General features: G+C 33.3%; 1 protein-coding gene across 17 annotated transcripts in view; it reads left to right on the forward strand.

Annotated features, from left to right (window-relative positions):
* Positions 1–13442, forward strand: part of BLTP1 (bridge-like lipid transfer protein family member 1) — a 195615-nt gene that overhangs the window by 126121 nt on the left and 56052 nt on the right. For all 17 annotated transcript variants that reach the window (XM_057310047.1, XM_044384298.3, XM_044384302.3 and 14 more), the window contains 4 exons: positions 1670–1876; positions 3327–3565; positions 8271–8515; positions 11042–11147. In XM_057310047.1, coding sequence (XP_057166030.1) covers positions 1670–1876; positions 3327–3565; positions 8271–8515; positions 11042–11147 — 797 coding nt within the window. The remainder of the gene's footprint in view (positions 1–1669; positions 1877–3326; positions 3566–8270; positions 8516–11041; positions 11148–13442) is intronic.

Genomic DNA, 13442 nt, shown 5'->3' on the forward strand with positions numbered 1-13442 from the left:
TAGTAAGATCCACAATAGGAGAGCTATCAGCCGTGTTAGCTTTCCATTCTTACTTTTGCTATATACGTGAAATTCCAGTATTGTAGTCGTGCTTATATAATCACAGGTAATATTTAAGCCAACTTCTATAGATTGTAAAGGTAAAAAACAGTGAGAGAAGTATAGAATTTCACTGTCATGATAACAAGACTTCTTTGTATGTTTATTTTCATTCTGTAGATGGATGCTGTTCACAAGTGAAAGTCATTTGCATTTTAGCACCATCTGAGTGTTTTGGCTTATGTTGAAATTGAATTTAAAATGAAATTTCATTGATGATAAAGTAGCTTTATTATAATATTTAAGAAGAGATTCCAAATTCAGTAACTACTCAGTGTCCCAGAATCTACTCTCATGCTGGCTAGACCAATTTCATAGATTACTTTTTTTTCCTAGTCAGTGATAGTCTCTGAAAAATAGTTGCCTTTGTAGAAGAAAGCCATATAGTTGTCCAGTAATCATTTTTTACATTTTATATAATACTTGGATTTCAGTGTAAATAATCAACACCTCTGATAGAGCCATTGTTGTTTCTCAAGGTTTATTTTAATAGAAGTTAAATGTGATAAATTGTTTAGATCCTTGAGACTGTAAATAAATTCTCAGCAAATCCTCTACAGCCTAAGTAGAGATAAATGTATGTGAACTTACCTGTAGTTAATATGAAATTTGCATTTTATGTGTTGTTTTGCTAAATCTATTTATTGTCAAGAATCCTTTGCCCATTTGAAAGACAGTATTTATGTTTAAAGCTATTCTTTTACTAACTGGGCCTTTAATGGTGCAGTTCATTGATGTGAACCTCTCCATTCTAAATGTCAAAACTACTTTATCATGGCTTCTACATACATGATTTATCACATGTAATCTGTGGAATTCCACAGCTATAATGTTGGGAGTCATTCCTCTGCTGTACTTCTTTCTGCTCGTTAATTTCACAAAATTCAGTGAGTGCTACCATGCTCAAGGTACTGTTGTAGGCATCGTAAGAGAGAACAAGAAATCAAAAAAGATAGTATATCTGCTTTATGTCTGTATCAGTAAAGCTTACTAATTTTAACTAAGTAGTAGTTACTTATTATGAATTGGACTTCTATCATTTCTTGGACACTTGTTGAAAATTTAAAAAAATGGAAAACAGTTAAATTTCTTCCTTGTTAATTTCTTCGAACCTAGATGATTAATGAATTCCTTTGATTAGATTCTAAGAAGTATAGTGAGTATTTAATTGTATATTCAGCATTTATGCTTTCTTAGTGGTTACACATATCCCTAAAATAAACTGGGGGCAAAAAGAGGAATTCTGAATGGAGGAAAAATAAAAATGGAATTTTGTGTGCTGTACACATGTAATATGTCAGTGTTCATTCTTTTACTTATTAGCCCATATATGTTTTCTTCCATAAACTCTATTAAAGATATAGAATGATTTTCAGTGCAAACAATGTAAAATAAATATATTTCAATGTTTTTATAAGACATTCCCTCAATATGTGATTTAAATGCATGAAAAATCTTAAGTCATTTAGTTCATTGAATGATTTAAAAGCATTGTCTTACTCTTAAAATACTTTTTCAACATTCCGCTTTATTTGGCTATATTTTAATGGTCCTCCTTCTTTATTAATAGAACTGTAGTGAAATGTAGTATTGCCAAGTCACAAGCCCTCTACAGCGCCCAGAGAGGGTTGAAGACTAACAATGCTGCGGTGTTCAAAGTAGGAGCTATCAGCATCAACATTCCCCAGCACCCTGCCACCTTACATAGCATGATGGTTCGAAGTTCCCACCAACTATCTAAGCAAATCTCAGATCTTATCAGGCAGCCTTCTACAGCGTAAGTTATTTCTTCAAGTTCTGTGGTTCTGTGTAATACTTTAAATTGGTCTTTGGTGTGTTAGCAGTAGTTCGGAGAAAGACAGAGGGTTTCATCCAGATATTGACCAATATGAACTACGATGCAGGTGGAAAGTAGCCACATGTGTTTGTGGGAGAATCATATTGGGTATAAAGTACTTTGTCACAAATGCAATTATCAGCGTTCTCTATTGCATCAATAAAGCTTAAGAGATCCTGGAGATTTGTGGGCATCATAAGAGGTACTAAAAAAAAAGCAAATTGACAAATTCTGGGACTGTATCAATTCTCATTTACTTGAAACTCATTGAAATTTATGACTGCATAGGTTTAAAAATTACAGTGGCCAGTTATGTCCCCTGCATGGTTTTGTGTTGTCCTATGAAATTGTTGTACATGGTTCAAGGCAGGATATGACCATGCCACATAAATATTTTAGAGGGCAGAAAACTAGACCTTTGTACATTGGCTTCTATTCCCTGTGTCTATAGCCCTTATTCATGGGTCTGCATTGTTAAGCGTTATTCCTGGTCCTTAAAGCTATATAACTAATGAATAATTAATAAAAATATGATAAAAGGTAAAAATGCTGTCTTATTATGATCCTCTTGCCTAACCTATAAGGTAGAAAAACATTAGTGTCTTTTTACAGTGTCCTAAGGCAGTGATATTTCTAATTGTTCTATATAGATCTTTAATTCTGACATAATATTCATCTCTGGTTGAGTAAGTAGTAATAATTTAAATATGTTTCTCCTGTCAGTGGAATATGGAATCCAAAATGTGTACATAAGACTTAGTTTAAAAATATGCTAGGGAACTTTTCCTTATTATAATGTATTGGCAGCAGAATGTAATAGTTAAAAAAAATCAGACTTGTCAGAGCGAGTTAAAATCATGGTTTCACCATTTTCTAGCTATGCTTCCTCATTTGCAAAGCAGATAATCGTACCTACTCAAAGGTTTTTGTGAGATAAATGAATAAATGATATAAAAGACACAGAGCACTAAGAATATTACCTGGCACATAGTAAATACTCAAATAATTATTGTTATTGTTGATGTTGTTATTAATAGTAGTAATGACAGTAGTGGCAACAGTAGTAATATTACCATCAGTAGTAGAGTGTACAATGCTTAAGTCATAGAATTTGGAATCAGACAAACATGAGTTTTAACTCTAGTTTCACATTAATGATATGAATGGCCTTGACAGTATAACATTTGTTTGTATTATTACTTCTTATTTACTTTCTTAGATCATCATTTTTCTATGGCTTTTTTAAGGAAGTCTTCAGTGGTCTGGTATTAGAAAACCTCTGTTCACAGTTAAATTTTGCTATTTTTCATTGAGAATTCTAATACTTTCCTACAATAAAATGGTAGCTGTACTAATTGTATCTTTTTTAAGTTATTTTTTTGCTTTATAGCCCACAGCCCATGAAAGAAGATATTGCAACACCCCTACCTTCCGAAAAAACTCCAACAAGTGTTAATCAAACTCCTATTGAAACAAACGAATTTCCTCAGCTACCTGAAGGTTTAGAAAAGAAGCCTATTGTTCTTAAATTCAGTGCCATGTTAGATGGTATCGCCATTGGAGCAGCACTTTTACCATCTCTGAAAGCAGAATACAAAATGGGAAGAATGAGAAGTCATGGAATGACAGGTAACATTGAATTTTGAATTCAGTCTCTTAAAATTTATGATTGGTTTGAGAAATTACTAATATTTTGATGAAAAAGTGCATTTGGTTTTGAAGATATTAGATGAAAATTTAAATAATTTTAATCAGACCACTTTTAAATTTCATTTATGATGTTCTTCAGTCAGGTAAAAAATACCAGTTATACCTTCCTTGAATGACCACACCTGGCTTTTATTTGAACTCTTCAGAGCTGTTCAACTATTGAGGCCATTTCTGATCAAACTTAAGTTAAACAAATTTCCCCATCTGTTAGTTTCTTTATAGTCTGAGTAACTTGGTTTATCTTCTCATTGGGTGAAGTTAGCACAAATCAGAGGTTATTTGTCTTCTTCAAAATAGCTACTTCTATAAGGTATTGGGATCCTTGTTTAGTCTCTCCAGAAAATTTTTGCTGCTGTATTTTTATTCTGAAACTTATCATATATACGAAAATGTGTAAATTATATACACACAGTTTCAAGAATAATAAAGAACTGTGACCTTACCAGCCTATTACACAAACTAAGAATGAAAACATTACCAGTACTGTGAAGGTTCCTTCAATTATCACTACCAGATTTTCTTCATGACTGCTCATGGAATAACCACTAACATGAATTTTGTGTTACCCAGTCCTTTGCTTTCCATTATAGTTTTACCACATGTGTATATACTCATAAATGGCTTATATTTTTAACTTTATTTGTATGGACTCCCACTACTGTATTTTTTAATGGGAAAATTTTTTGCTGTACATTTGTCTGAGATTCATCTTTTCATTCATGTATCTGTGGTTCATTCATTTTTCAGTGAGACCTAATAGTCCATTAAGTGATTATATTACAGTTTATCTACTCTATAATCGATGGACCTTTGGCTCATTTTATATTTTTGCTATTACAGTTGTTCTCACGCACATCTCTTGGTGCACATGTGCACGAGTTTCTCAAGGATATTTACTTAGGAGTGATACAGCTAGACTGTAGGGTAAATGCATCTTCAGTTTTATTAGAAAGTACAAAACTTTTTTCCAAAGTACTTGTGTTCACCAGTATTTACTGTCCCTCCAGTATTAGATGAGATTTCCCATTATTCCACATCCTTGTCAACATTTGGTATATTCTGACTTTTAAATTTTTGCTTTGTCTGGTAAATGTGGAATGGTATCTCACTGTGGTGTTAATTTATATTTCTGTAATTGAGCTAATTTTTTTTTTGTTATTAAGATATCCTTTCTATGTTTTCTTATATGAAGTGCCTCTTGATGTTTATTGTTTTTTGCCCATTTTACCATTGAGTTATTTGTATTTTTTTTGTTCATAGGAATTCTCAATATGTTTTATATGTTAAGCTTTTAATATTATAAGTTTAACATACCTTGTCTTCTCATTAGAGGTTTATTTCACTTTGTTGTCTTTTCACAACAGATGTTCTTAATTTTAAAGTAACTGAATTTACCAGTATTTTCTTATGTGATGTGTATTTTTATATCTTAAATCTTTATCTTCTCTTACATTTTCTGTTAAGTGTTTTTAAATTTTGCTTTTTAAGTTCTTAATCTATATGGAATTATTTTTTTCTTTAGTGTGGATTTGTCTAATCATTTACTGCAGCATTACTTACTGACTGATCTGTACTTTTTTTCAGTTGATACATAGTCCACTTTTGTCATTTCTTAAGTGCTGATATATGTGGGGTCTGTTTCAGAGTTCTTTATTATGCTTCATTGACCTATTTGCACCACCTATTTACAGTCTGTTGCTACCTGACATTTCCTTTTTAAGGAGTTATCTTGGTTATTCTTAATTACTCGCTCCTTCATATGCATTTTAGAAATCAGCTGTCAAGTTCTCTGAAAAAGCCTATTTGGATTCTTAGACAAATTTAATTAAACCTGTAGATTTACTTGGGGAGAATTTACAATATTTTTTTGTGTTTTTGTTTTTATTTTTTTAAAAGATTTTGTTTATTTACTTGGCAGAGAGAGAGAGAGAGCACAAGCAGGGGGAGCGGCAGGCAGAGAGAGAGAGAGAAACAGGCTCCCTGCTGAGCAGGGAGCCCGATGTGGGGCTTGATCCCAGTATGCTGGGATCATGACCTGAGCCAAAGGCAAGATGCTTAACCAACTGAGCCACCAAGGCAGAAAATTGACAATATTGATTAATGCAACATTTAACCCTTCTATTCTTGCATATGTACTTCTTTGTCTCTTTAGGTCTTCCTCAATGTTTTTCTATAAGGTTTAAAATCTTTCAACCTAAGGTTTTTGTGCCTCTGTTACAAAACGTATTTATTTGTATAGATTCCTAGGTACCTTATGCTGTTGTTGTTGTTTAGTTACTACAAATGGGATATTTCGTAAAATGGCATTTTCTAAACTGGTGGTGAGATGTACAAATGGGCTTAATCCTTTTATGTTAATTTTATACTCACCACCATAGTAAACTTTTTTTTATTGCTAATAAGATTCTTTGGAGTTTCCTAAGTAAATACTTGTACCATGTACAAATGATACTTTTGTTTCCTTTCCAGTCCTTAAGAATTTTTATTTCTTTTTTTTAGTGTGCTTCTGCTACAAAGTTCAGAAAAGGGGGTACTGTGGGCATCCTTGTCTTACTCTTATTTCTTAAGAGAATATTTCATCAGTGAATGTGATGTTTGCTGTAAGGATTTGCTAGATACCTTTATCAGGTTAAGAAAATTGACTTCTATTCCTAGTGTGCAGAGTTTCCATGAAGAAAAATTGGTGAATATTACCAGATGCTTTTTTCTACATCTATTGAAATTAAAATGGTTATTCTCCTTTATGCCATTAATATACGTTGTATTACTAGTTTAAAAATGTGCATACATACACATATATAAATATACACATGTGTATTTATATATATTTACATGTATGTCTATTCCTACGCCTAGCATTTTGAGTTTTCTTTATCGAGAGGGATTTTTCTTTTCTTTTTTTTTTAAAGATTTTTATTTATTCATTTGACAGAGAGAGAGACAGCCAGCGAGAGAGGGAACACAAGCAGGGGGAGTGGGAGAGGAAGAAGCAGGCTCATAGAGGAGGAGTCTGATGTAGGGCTCGATTCCACAACGCCGGTATCATGCCCTGAGCCGAAGGCAGCCGCTTAACGACTGAGCCCCGAGAGGGATTTTTCTGAACATCTAGATCTTTTTATTACTAGAAAGAGAAGCACTATGAAGGGAGTTTCCAGATTTGGCAGTCTCAGAAGTATTAGGCCTTCAGATATTGGCCTGACAAGAAATTAGACTCATCTTGGCCATTTATTCAGGGCATCTACGAAATATAAGACTCAACAGAGACAGTAAGTCAAAAGCCAAATAGGCAGTCTGGAACTGGGAAGATAGGAATATTTAGGAGCAAAGTAAATGTACTATCAATTATCTAGACAGATAAGAACACATAGTTCTTGGAATGAAGGAAAGGGACAAAAATAGTAAAAGAATGACTGTACCAGTGATATGGATTGACCTGAGGCCTAGGATTACTTTAGTCTTGATGTTTTTATTTGGTAATGCTGGTGGTAGTAGTAGAAATGGTAATTACTGTGGTAGCCCCCACCCTTGGCATCCTGCAACTGATGGTCCCTGAGTCTGCCTGATTGGCGTTAGGAAGAGAAGATCAGAGCAGTCATGATCTTTCTGGCCATTCACAGTTGCACACAGCGCTTGGTGAAAGAGCTTTTTTTTTTCTATTTATGCCTAACTCATTCCAAGTATAAACATTATTGTATAATTAGTGAATATAGCGAACGTAACATACAGGAGTGATCTTTTACTAGTATTTTGAAAAAAGGGAATTATTTCTGGCACAATTGAGAACACTTGGAATATTTATTAAATTATAATATGCATGTAGGCAAAATAGGCTATTTAATGATGTTTGAATGGAGAGAATTGGTAATGTACAGAACAGTCTAAGACTTGGTTGGAAAGGAGTGCACGTGTATACATTACACAGTATATACAATGGGCAATAATAGATCTTGATTTTAATAAGGTTTCTTCTAGTCTTTAATGCCTTCATAAATAGCTGGAGAAATATGGCTTGAATAACATTAAAGGTTGTATATTTATAATTGTTCGAACAACTGCATGCCAAATTGTTGATATAAGTGTTTAGAACCACGAGTAGTTTTAGTAAACTAAAACTCATGCCATATCCTTATTTGGTATATGGTCCCATTAAAAATTATTGTTAAGGTCAAAAATTCATGTGTTTTTATAATTTTATACCTGATGAATGTTTTCAGTGAGTACAATGATTTGACAATTTTCACTATGTCCTTCCATTCTAAATCAGGATCAGGTGGCTAGTTGTTGGGTGCTCACTTCTCTGTTAATAAAGCAGAATGAATGTGAATATGGAATATAATTTTTTACACTTAATTTCTCTTGTTATAAATCTGTGATAAAGGCAGTTTCTTTCTGTTCTTTCTGTGAAATAAAGAACATTTGTAGGTGTTTCTCTGGCACCTAGTAGGCTTAATAAATAATACTTGCTGGCTTAATAATACTGACTCACTCTTTATAGTACCCATATATATTTATAAGGATATATTTTATTTGGGATATGTATGCATTTTTTTTAGAAACCATTTTTTCAACAAAGGAGTAATGAGCACCTGAACAAACAAACAGTAATATTTCTTATTTCTTACAGGTGCACAGACCAGGTTTACATTTGAGCTGCCAAATCATAGATTACGTTTTACTTCGAAAGTTTCTGCCACGGATATGTCAACCATTCCTCCTTCTGCCAGTCTCAACCTTCCTCCCGTTACTATGTCAGGGAAATATATAATGGAAGAACATGATAGTTACTCAGATCAGGTGTGGAGTATTGACGAACTACCTTCTAAACAAGGGTACTATTTACAGGGAAATTATCTACGTTGTGTGGCAGAAGTAAGTCTACTTTTTAATTTTCTTATGTTGTCATTTAGGAGTCTTTAAGCTTTAGGTGTACCAAACTTTTAAACAAATCATTAAATCATTTATTCTTACAGAATTTTATACCAAATCTGGGGTGTGTGTATGTACGTGTGTATGTATATATCTGTCTCTCTATAGTTTCATTTAAATATGCTTTTTTAAAATTAGTTATCTTTGAATTTGTATTTCTTACATTAGGTTTCATATCCATCTCTTTAATACTTTATGGTTCATTTGATTATAAAAAAGCTGGTAGCCTTTATATGCCTTGACTTGTATAATACTTAAATCAGTCCTAAGAGGCTGGTATATTTGTTCTCATTTTGTAAGTGAAAAAACTGAACCTTCAGGAAGTTGGTTACATGATTCATCAGGAATACATAATTATTAACAATCTAAAGGTCATACAAATAAAATAATTACAGTTAAATTCAGACTAACTTCTTTACTAAGGAAAGTTGAAAACCAGCATACCTGATTCTATCATTTTTTCACTTTATATTGGTACAACTGTCATAAGTTTAAAAAACCTTCTAATGTATATTTTTTACTTGATTTGTGTTAAGCAGGTCATCTGTTGTTATACTAATTTAATACCGTAGAAAATTGAAGCTGAGAGAAATTAAATAACTTTTCCTAAATCTTTCCACTATCAGGTGTGCAACGTGGATTCATACACAGCGCTGTCTCTCAGCTTACTTTGTCAGTTTGTCAGAAACAATTGAAACTTTATCAAAAAGCAGTTTTCTAACTATTTATTTTATCAGTTTTATTCTCTAGAATGTGAAGCATCTATGAGAATGCTCTTTGAGTTCTTTGCTAGAAATATTACAGCTATGGGAGATATTTAAGTCTGGTTTACCTTCTTTTGACCTCGCTTACCCTAGCACCTTTCTAAAAGTTGAGATTTCTTTATGTGAAAATGAGTATACAAAAAAAAGTGTACATGATTCTAGAAGTCAGATATTTATTTAAAAGGTAGATTATAAAGCATATTTCATTTGTGCTTTCTATTCCTTTTTTTTTTTTTTTAAGATTTTATTTATTTATTCGACAGAGATAGAGACAGCCAGCGAGAGAGGGAACACAAGCAGGGGGAGTGGGAGAGGAAGAAGCAGGCTCATAGCGGAGGAGCCCGATGTGGGGCTCGATCCCATAACGCCGGGATCATGCCCTGAGCCGAAGGCAGACGCTTAACCGCTGTGCCACCCAGGCACCCCTGTGCTTTCTATTCTTAAAAAGAAGTGCTTCAAACTCTAGTTTAGCAATACTATTCTTAATGTCTCATTTGGCAGAAAATAAAACAAATCTGATGTAGTATATTGCATAATTCCTTACTAATATTAGCTATTAGAAAGGTATAAAGTTGGTAATTGGGGAAGAACACAATCCCAGATTTGCTAAGAATGCAGTTAATTACAAACTCTTGAAAGAATCTAAGGTTGCATTCCTCAGACAGTTGCCTATTTTACTATGGCTTGAAATAAATACACATGAAAATCATCTTAGCCCATTCTGTACTACTCTATACAAAATAAAAAGTGGCCGGTGCAACTTAGACTTTATGTGATTTCTCATAAATCTATTTTGCTCTCTTAATTTTTGATCAAAATATGAATGCTAACAAAGTGGCAATTTTGAAGCATTTGCCTTACTCGTAAGTGTGTTTCAGTCTGTCTATACTATAATACTCAACTTCAATTAGGGGCTGCTTTCTATTTAATCTATTCTTCCCAGAAATCTTATGCTTTATACTAATTATAGGGCATTTATTAGAGCTGATTGAGTATATCTGATTTGCTGTTTCATGCGAAGTAATCCTCATGAGAGTCATGATTTTGTTTTTATCCACAGCTATATCCTTAGCATCTAATTAGTACCCAACGTAGATGGTCAATAAATATTTGAATGTGCAAATAAGTTTACTTTCATATGTAATGATATTTGTCCATGGTTCTAACACTACGATAGTAGTCATTGAAAATAAATACTACTCTAGACAAAATTACAGTTTTGAAGTTAACCGGTTATATAAAGTATAAATTTCATTGAAAGATAGAAAAAAGATACTTATTGGGGTGCCTGGGTGGCACAGCGGTTAAGCATCTGCCTTTGGCTCAGGGCGTGATCCTGGCGTTGTGGGATCGACCCCACATCAGGCTCCTCCGCTATGAGCCTGCTTCTTCCTCTCCCACTCCCCCTGCTTGTGTTCCCTCTCTCGCTGGCTGTCTCTATCTCTGTCAAATAAATAAATAAAATCTTTAAAAAAAAAAAGATACTTATTGGCTACTGTTATTAAAAAAAATTAAAAAATGGCCCATAGTAATGTCAGACCAGTAAATGTTGGGCAATCTGAATATTTTCTAACCTTTTTTCAAATAATATGTAGATAATTCATTGTTTTTCTTCAGACTTTTGGATGACCTATGTGAGCAAAAGATGTATTTACAACAAATACAGTCAGTATTGTTAATCTAATATGCTGACTTTGTTTGGCAGGTTGGTTCCTTTGAACATAATCTCACAACCGATCTTCTAAACCACTTGGTATTTGTACAGAAAGTGTTCATGAAGGAAGTTAATGAAGTAATACAGAAAGTTTCTGGTAAGATAATCTGGTACCTTGTAATATAGAATATATAGCAGATTTTTATTCTCATCGGCTACATGATGTTCCATTTATCTGTGGTATGAATATTGATCCTATCATTTAGATATAGTTGTTGAGTAATTCCCTAAAAACTCTGCATTCCTTTTCTGGCTTTTCCACCTACAGATTCTTTTGCTTATTACTTTGTCATGTGTAATATATACATTCATGATTTATAAACTTCACAAAGCTCCTTTATGCTTCCTCCCCCACCCCCACGAAAAGAGCCAATAGTGTATGTCTATTAGCCAAACTAATCTTACTCATTTGGGAACAAGATTTAGATCAATATAAGATTTTGACTTTATACCATATGGTGACTCTGCTTGCTCTCTGGTAAATCATCTGTAGCAACCCTTATCATGTTTTTGCTATGCACCAAGAGTAGATTATAAATGAGCGTTTTAATCACAGTTTTACATTTAAACAGGAAATATATGTTTGATTTAAAAAATGTTTAACTGACCTTTAATTCACAAGATAAAGTATTAAGAGGTATTAGGATGGAAAATAAGTTGACTCTGCATAAGAATTCTCAAGGCTAAATATTTCCAGTATGGATGTAATCATGTTAAAATAATACTGAAACCACATCTGTAAGTTGCCATCAAGAGGAGATTCCTCCATGTTGATGAATAAATTCATTCATTTAACTGATTTACTGAGTAAGTGTCTGGGTATTCAATTATAATTTTAATGAATTCTGTGAATGATAAGAACAAGGTGCTGTGTCGGTGTCAGAGGAGACGCTAATCTAGTTTAAGAAATCAGAAAAGGCTATACAGAGGAAGCCATATTCCCAAAACCTCATAAATGAAATCTGTTTGGCAAGAAAGGAGAGGTAGAGAAGATGCAGGCAGAGCTTATGGACAAGTATTCAATAAGGTCCCAGAGGGGGACAAAACTTATTGCAGTAGGGAATTAAGTTATGTAGTACACATATGAACAACAGATTTTCCTGATTCTCATGGGCTGCTTCTGATTTTATCTGAAGTCAGGAAACTACTAAGTGATTATACTGAAGCTCAGTAGAGCTATAGAATTTCACAAGTTAGGTTGTAAAAAATCAGATCAATTGGTAGCCTTGGAATTTTTCTGAAAATGGTTGATGACAAACCATTAAGGAAGAAAAAAAATAAATAGCAAAGCCCTTTCTGCCACTGAAGGTGCCTCTGTTTGGGGAATATACAGAAGTTTTGATGTGGCCCATTTATCGGGACCACATCAAAATCACATTAGAACATTAAGATACGGAAGTAAAGAATATTTTAAGCTGGTAAATTTTTATGAGTTCTAAAGTATATTTTCAAGTCTGTTATTGCTGAATGTGTATAATGAAAAAATATGTAGACTCTTAAAGTAACTAATTTTGTATCTTTCATGGTTAAAAAGCTAGCATTGTAGAGTTCTAGTATCAGACTCGCACTGTAAGTTGCCCTTAAAGTGGTTTTGATGAAAGAGAAAGAAAGGCTTTTCTTAATCGTCAAATTGCAGTCAGTGAGGAGTACCACGTATATCCCTAGGTCTATGAAGAATGAACTGGAAAAGAAGACTAGAAATTAATATTCTAACCATGAAGATTTCCTAATCACTGTGAAGAATTCAGAGGCAGAATTCTGATACTAAAGTCATTTAGTGGCTAGGTCTGATCCCTGAACCATTCCTTCATGACTATAGAGTGAACTCTAGGAAAATAGCTGGAAGTAAGTCATTTATCATCTAGCTAGCCCCAGGACCTCATGGAGCAGAGATTTTACAAAACCACAGAATGTAACATTTTATTGAGAGGGAATACTTTGAAACCTTGTAGCCAAGTTTCTTAGTATTCTAATCTCTGTATTGCTTCCCTACTCTCCCATAATCTTCATAGTTATTGTCCTTTTTCTTTATTTCTTACAACTTTTCCTCATGCTTTTCCTTAATATTACGTTTAGCTCTAGGACATTTTCTATTGTATAGAAATACTCATTTACAGCAATCATTAAGTTGTTAGTAAAATTATTTTTTTGAGGAATCAATTCTTATAATCTTATTTTCCTTGGACTCCCTGGGTTTTAGAAAGATGTAGGTATGCATTGACCTAGTAAACAGAAGAGATTTAGTTTTGAATATGGACAGCCATCTTAGAAACATATAAGGAAGTTACCTTCTGCGAATTGGGCCAGTTATATATTTAATTCATAATGAGGTAAAAAAACTGCAGAGTTAATATGACTAATAGTGTCTCTGATATTTCTATAAGCTTAAATT

Source organism: Ursus arctos, unplaced genomic scaffold, assembly GCF_023065955.2.
Source record: "Ursus arctos isolate Adak ecotype North America unplaced genomic scaffold, UrsArc2.0 scaffold_11, whole genome shotgun sequence".
NCBI lineage: Eukaryota > Metazoa > Chordata > Mammalia > Carnivora > Ursidae > Ursus > Ursus arctos.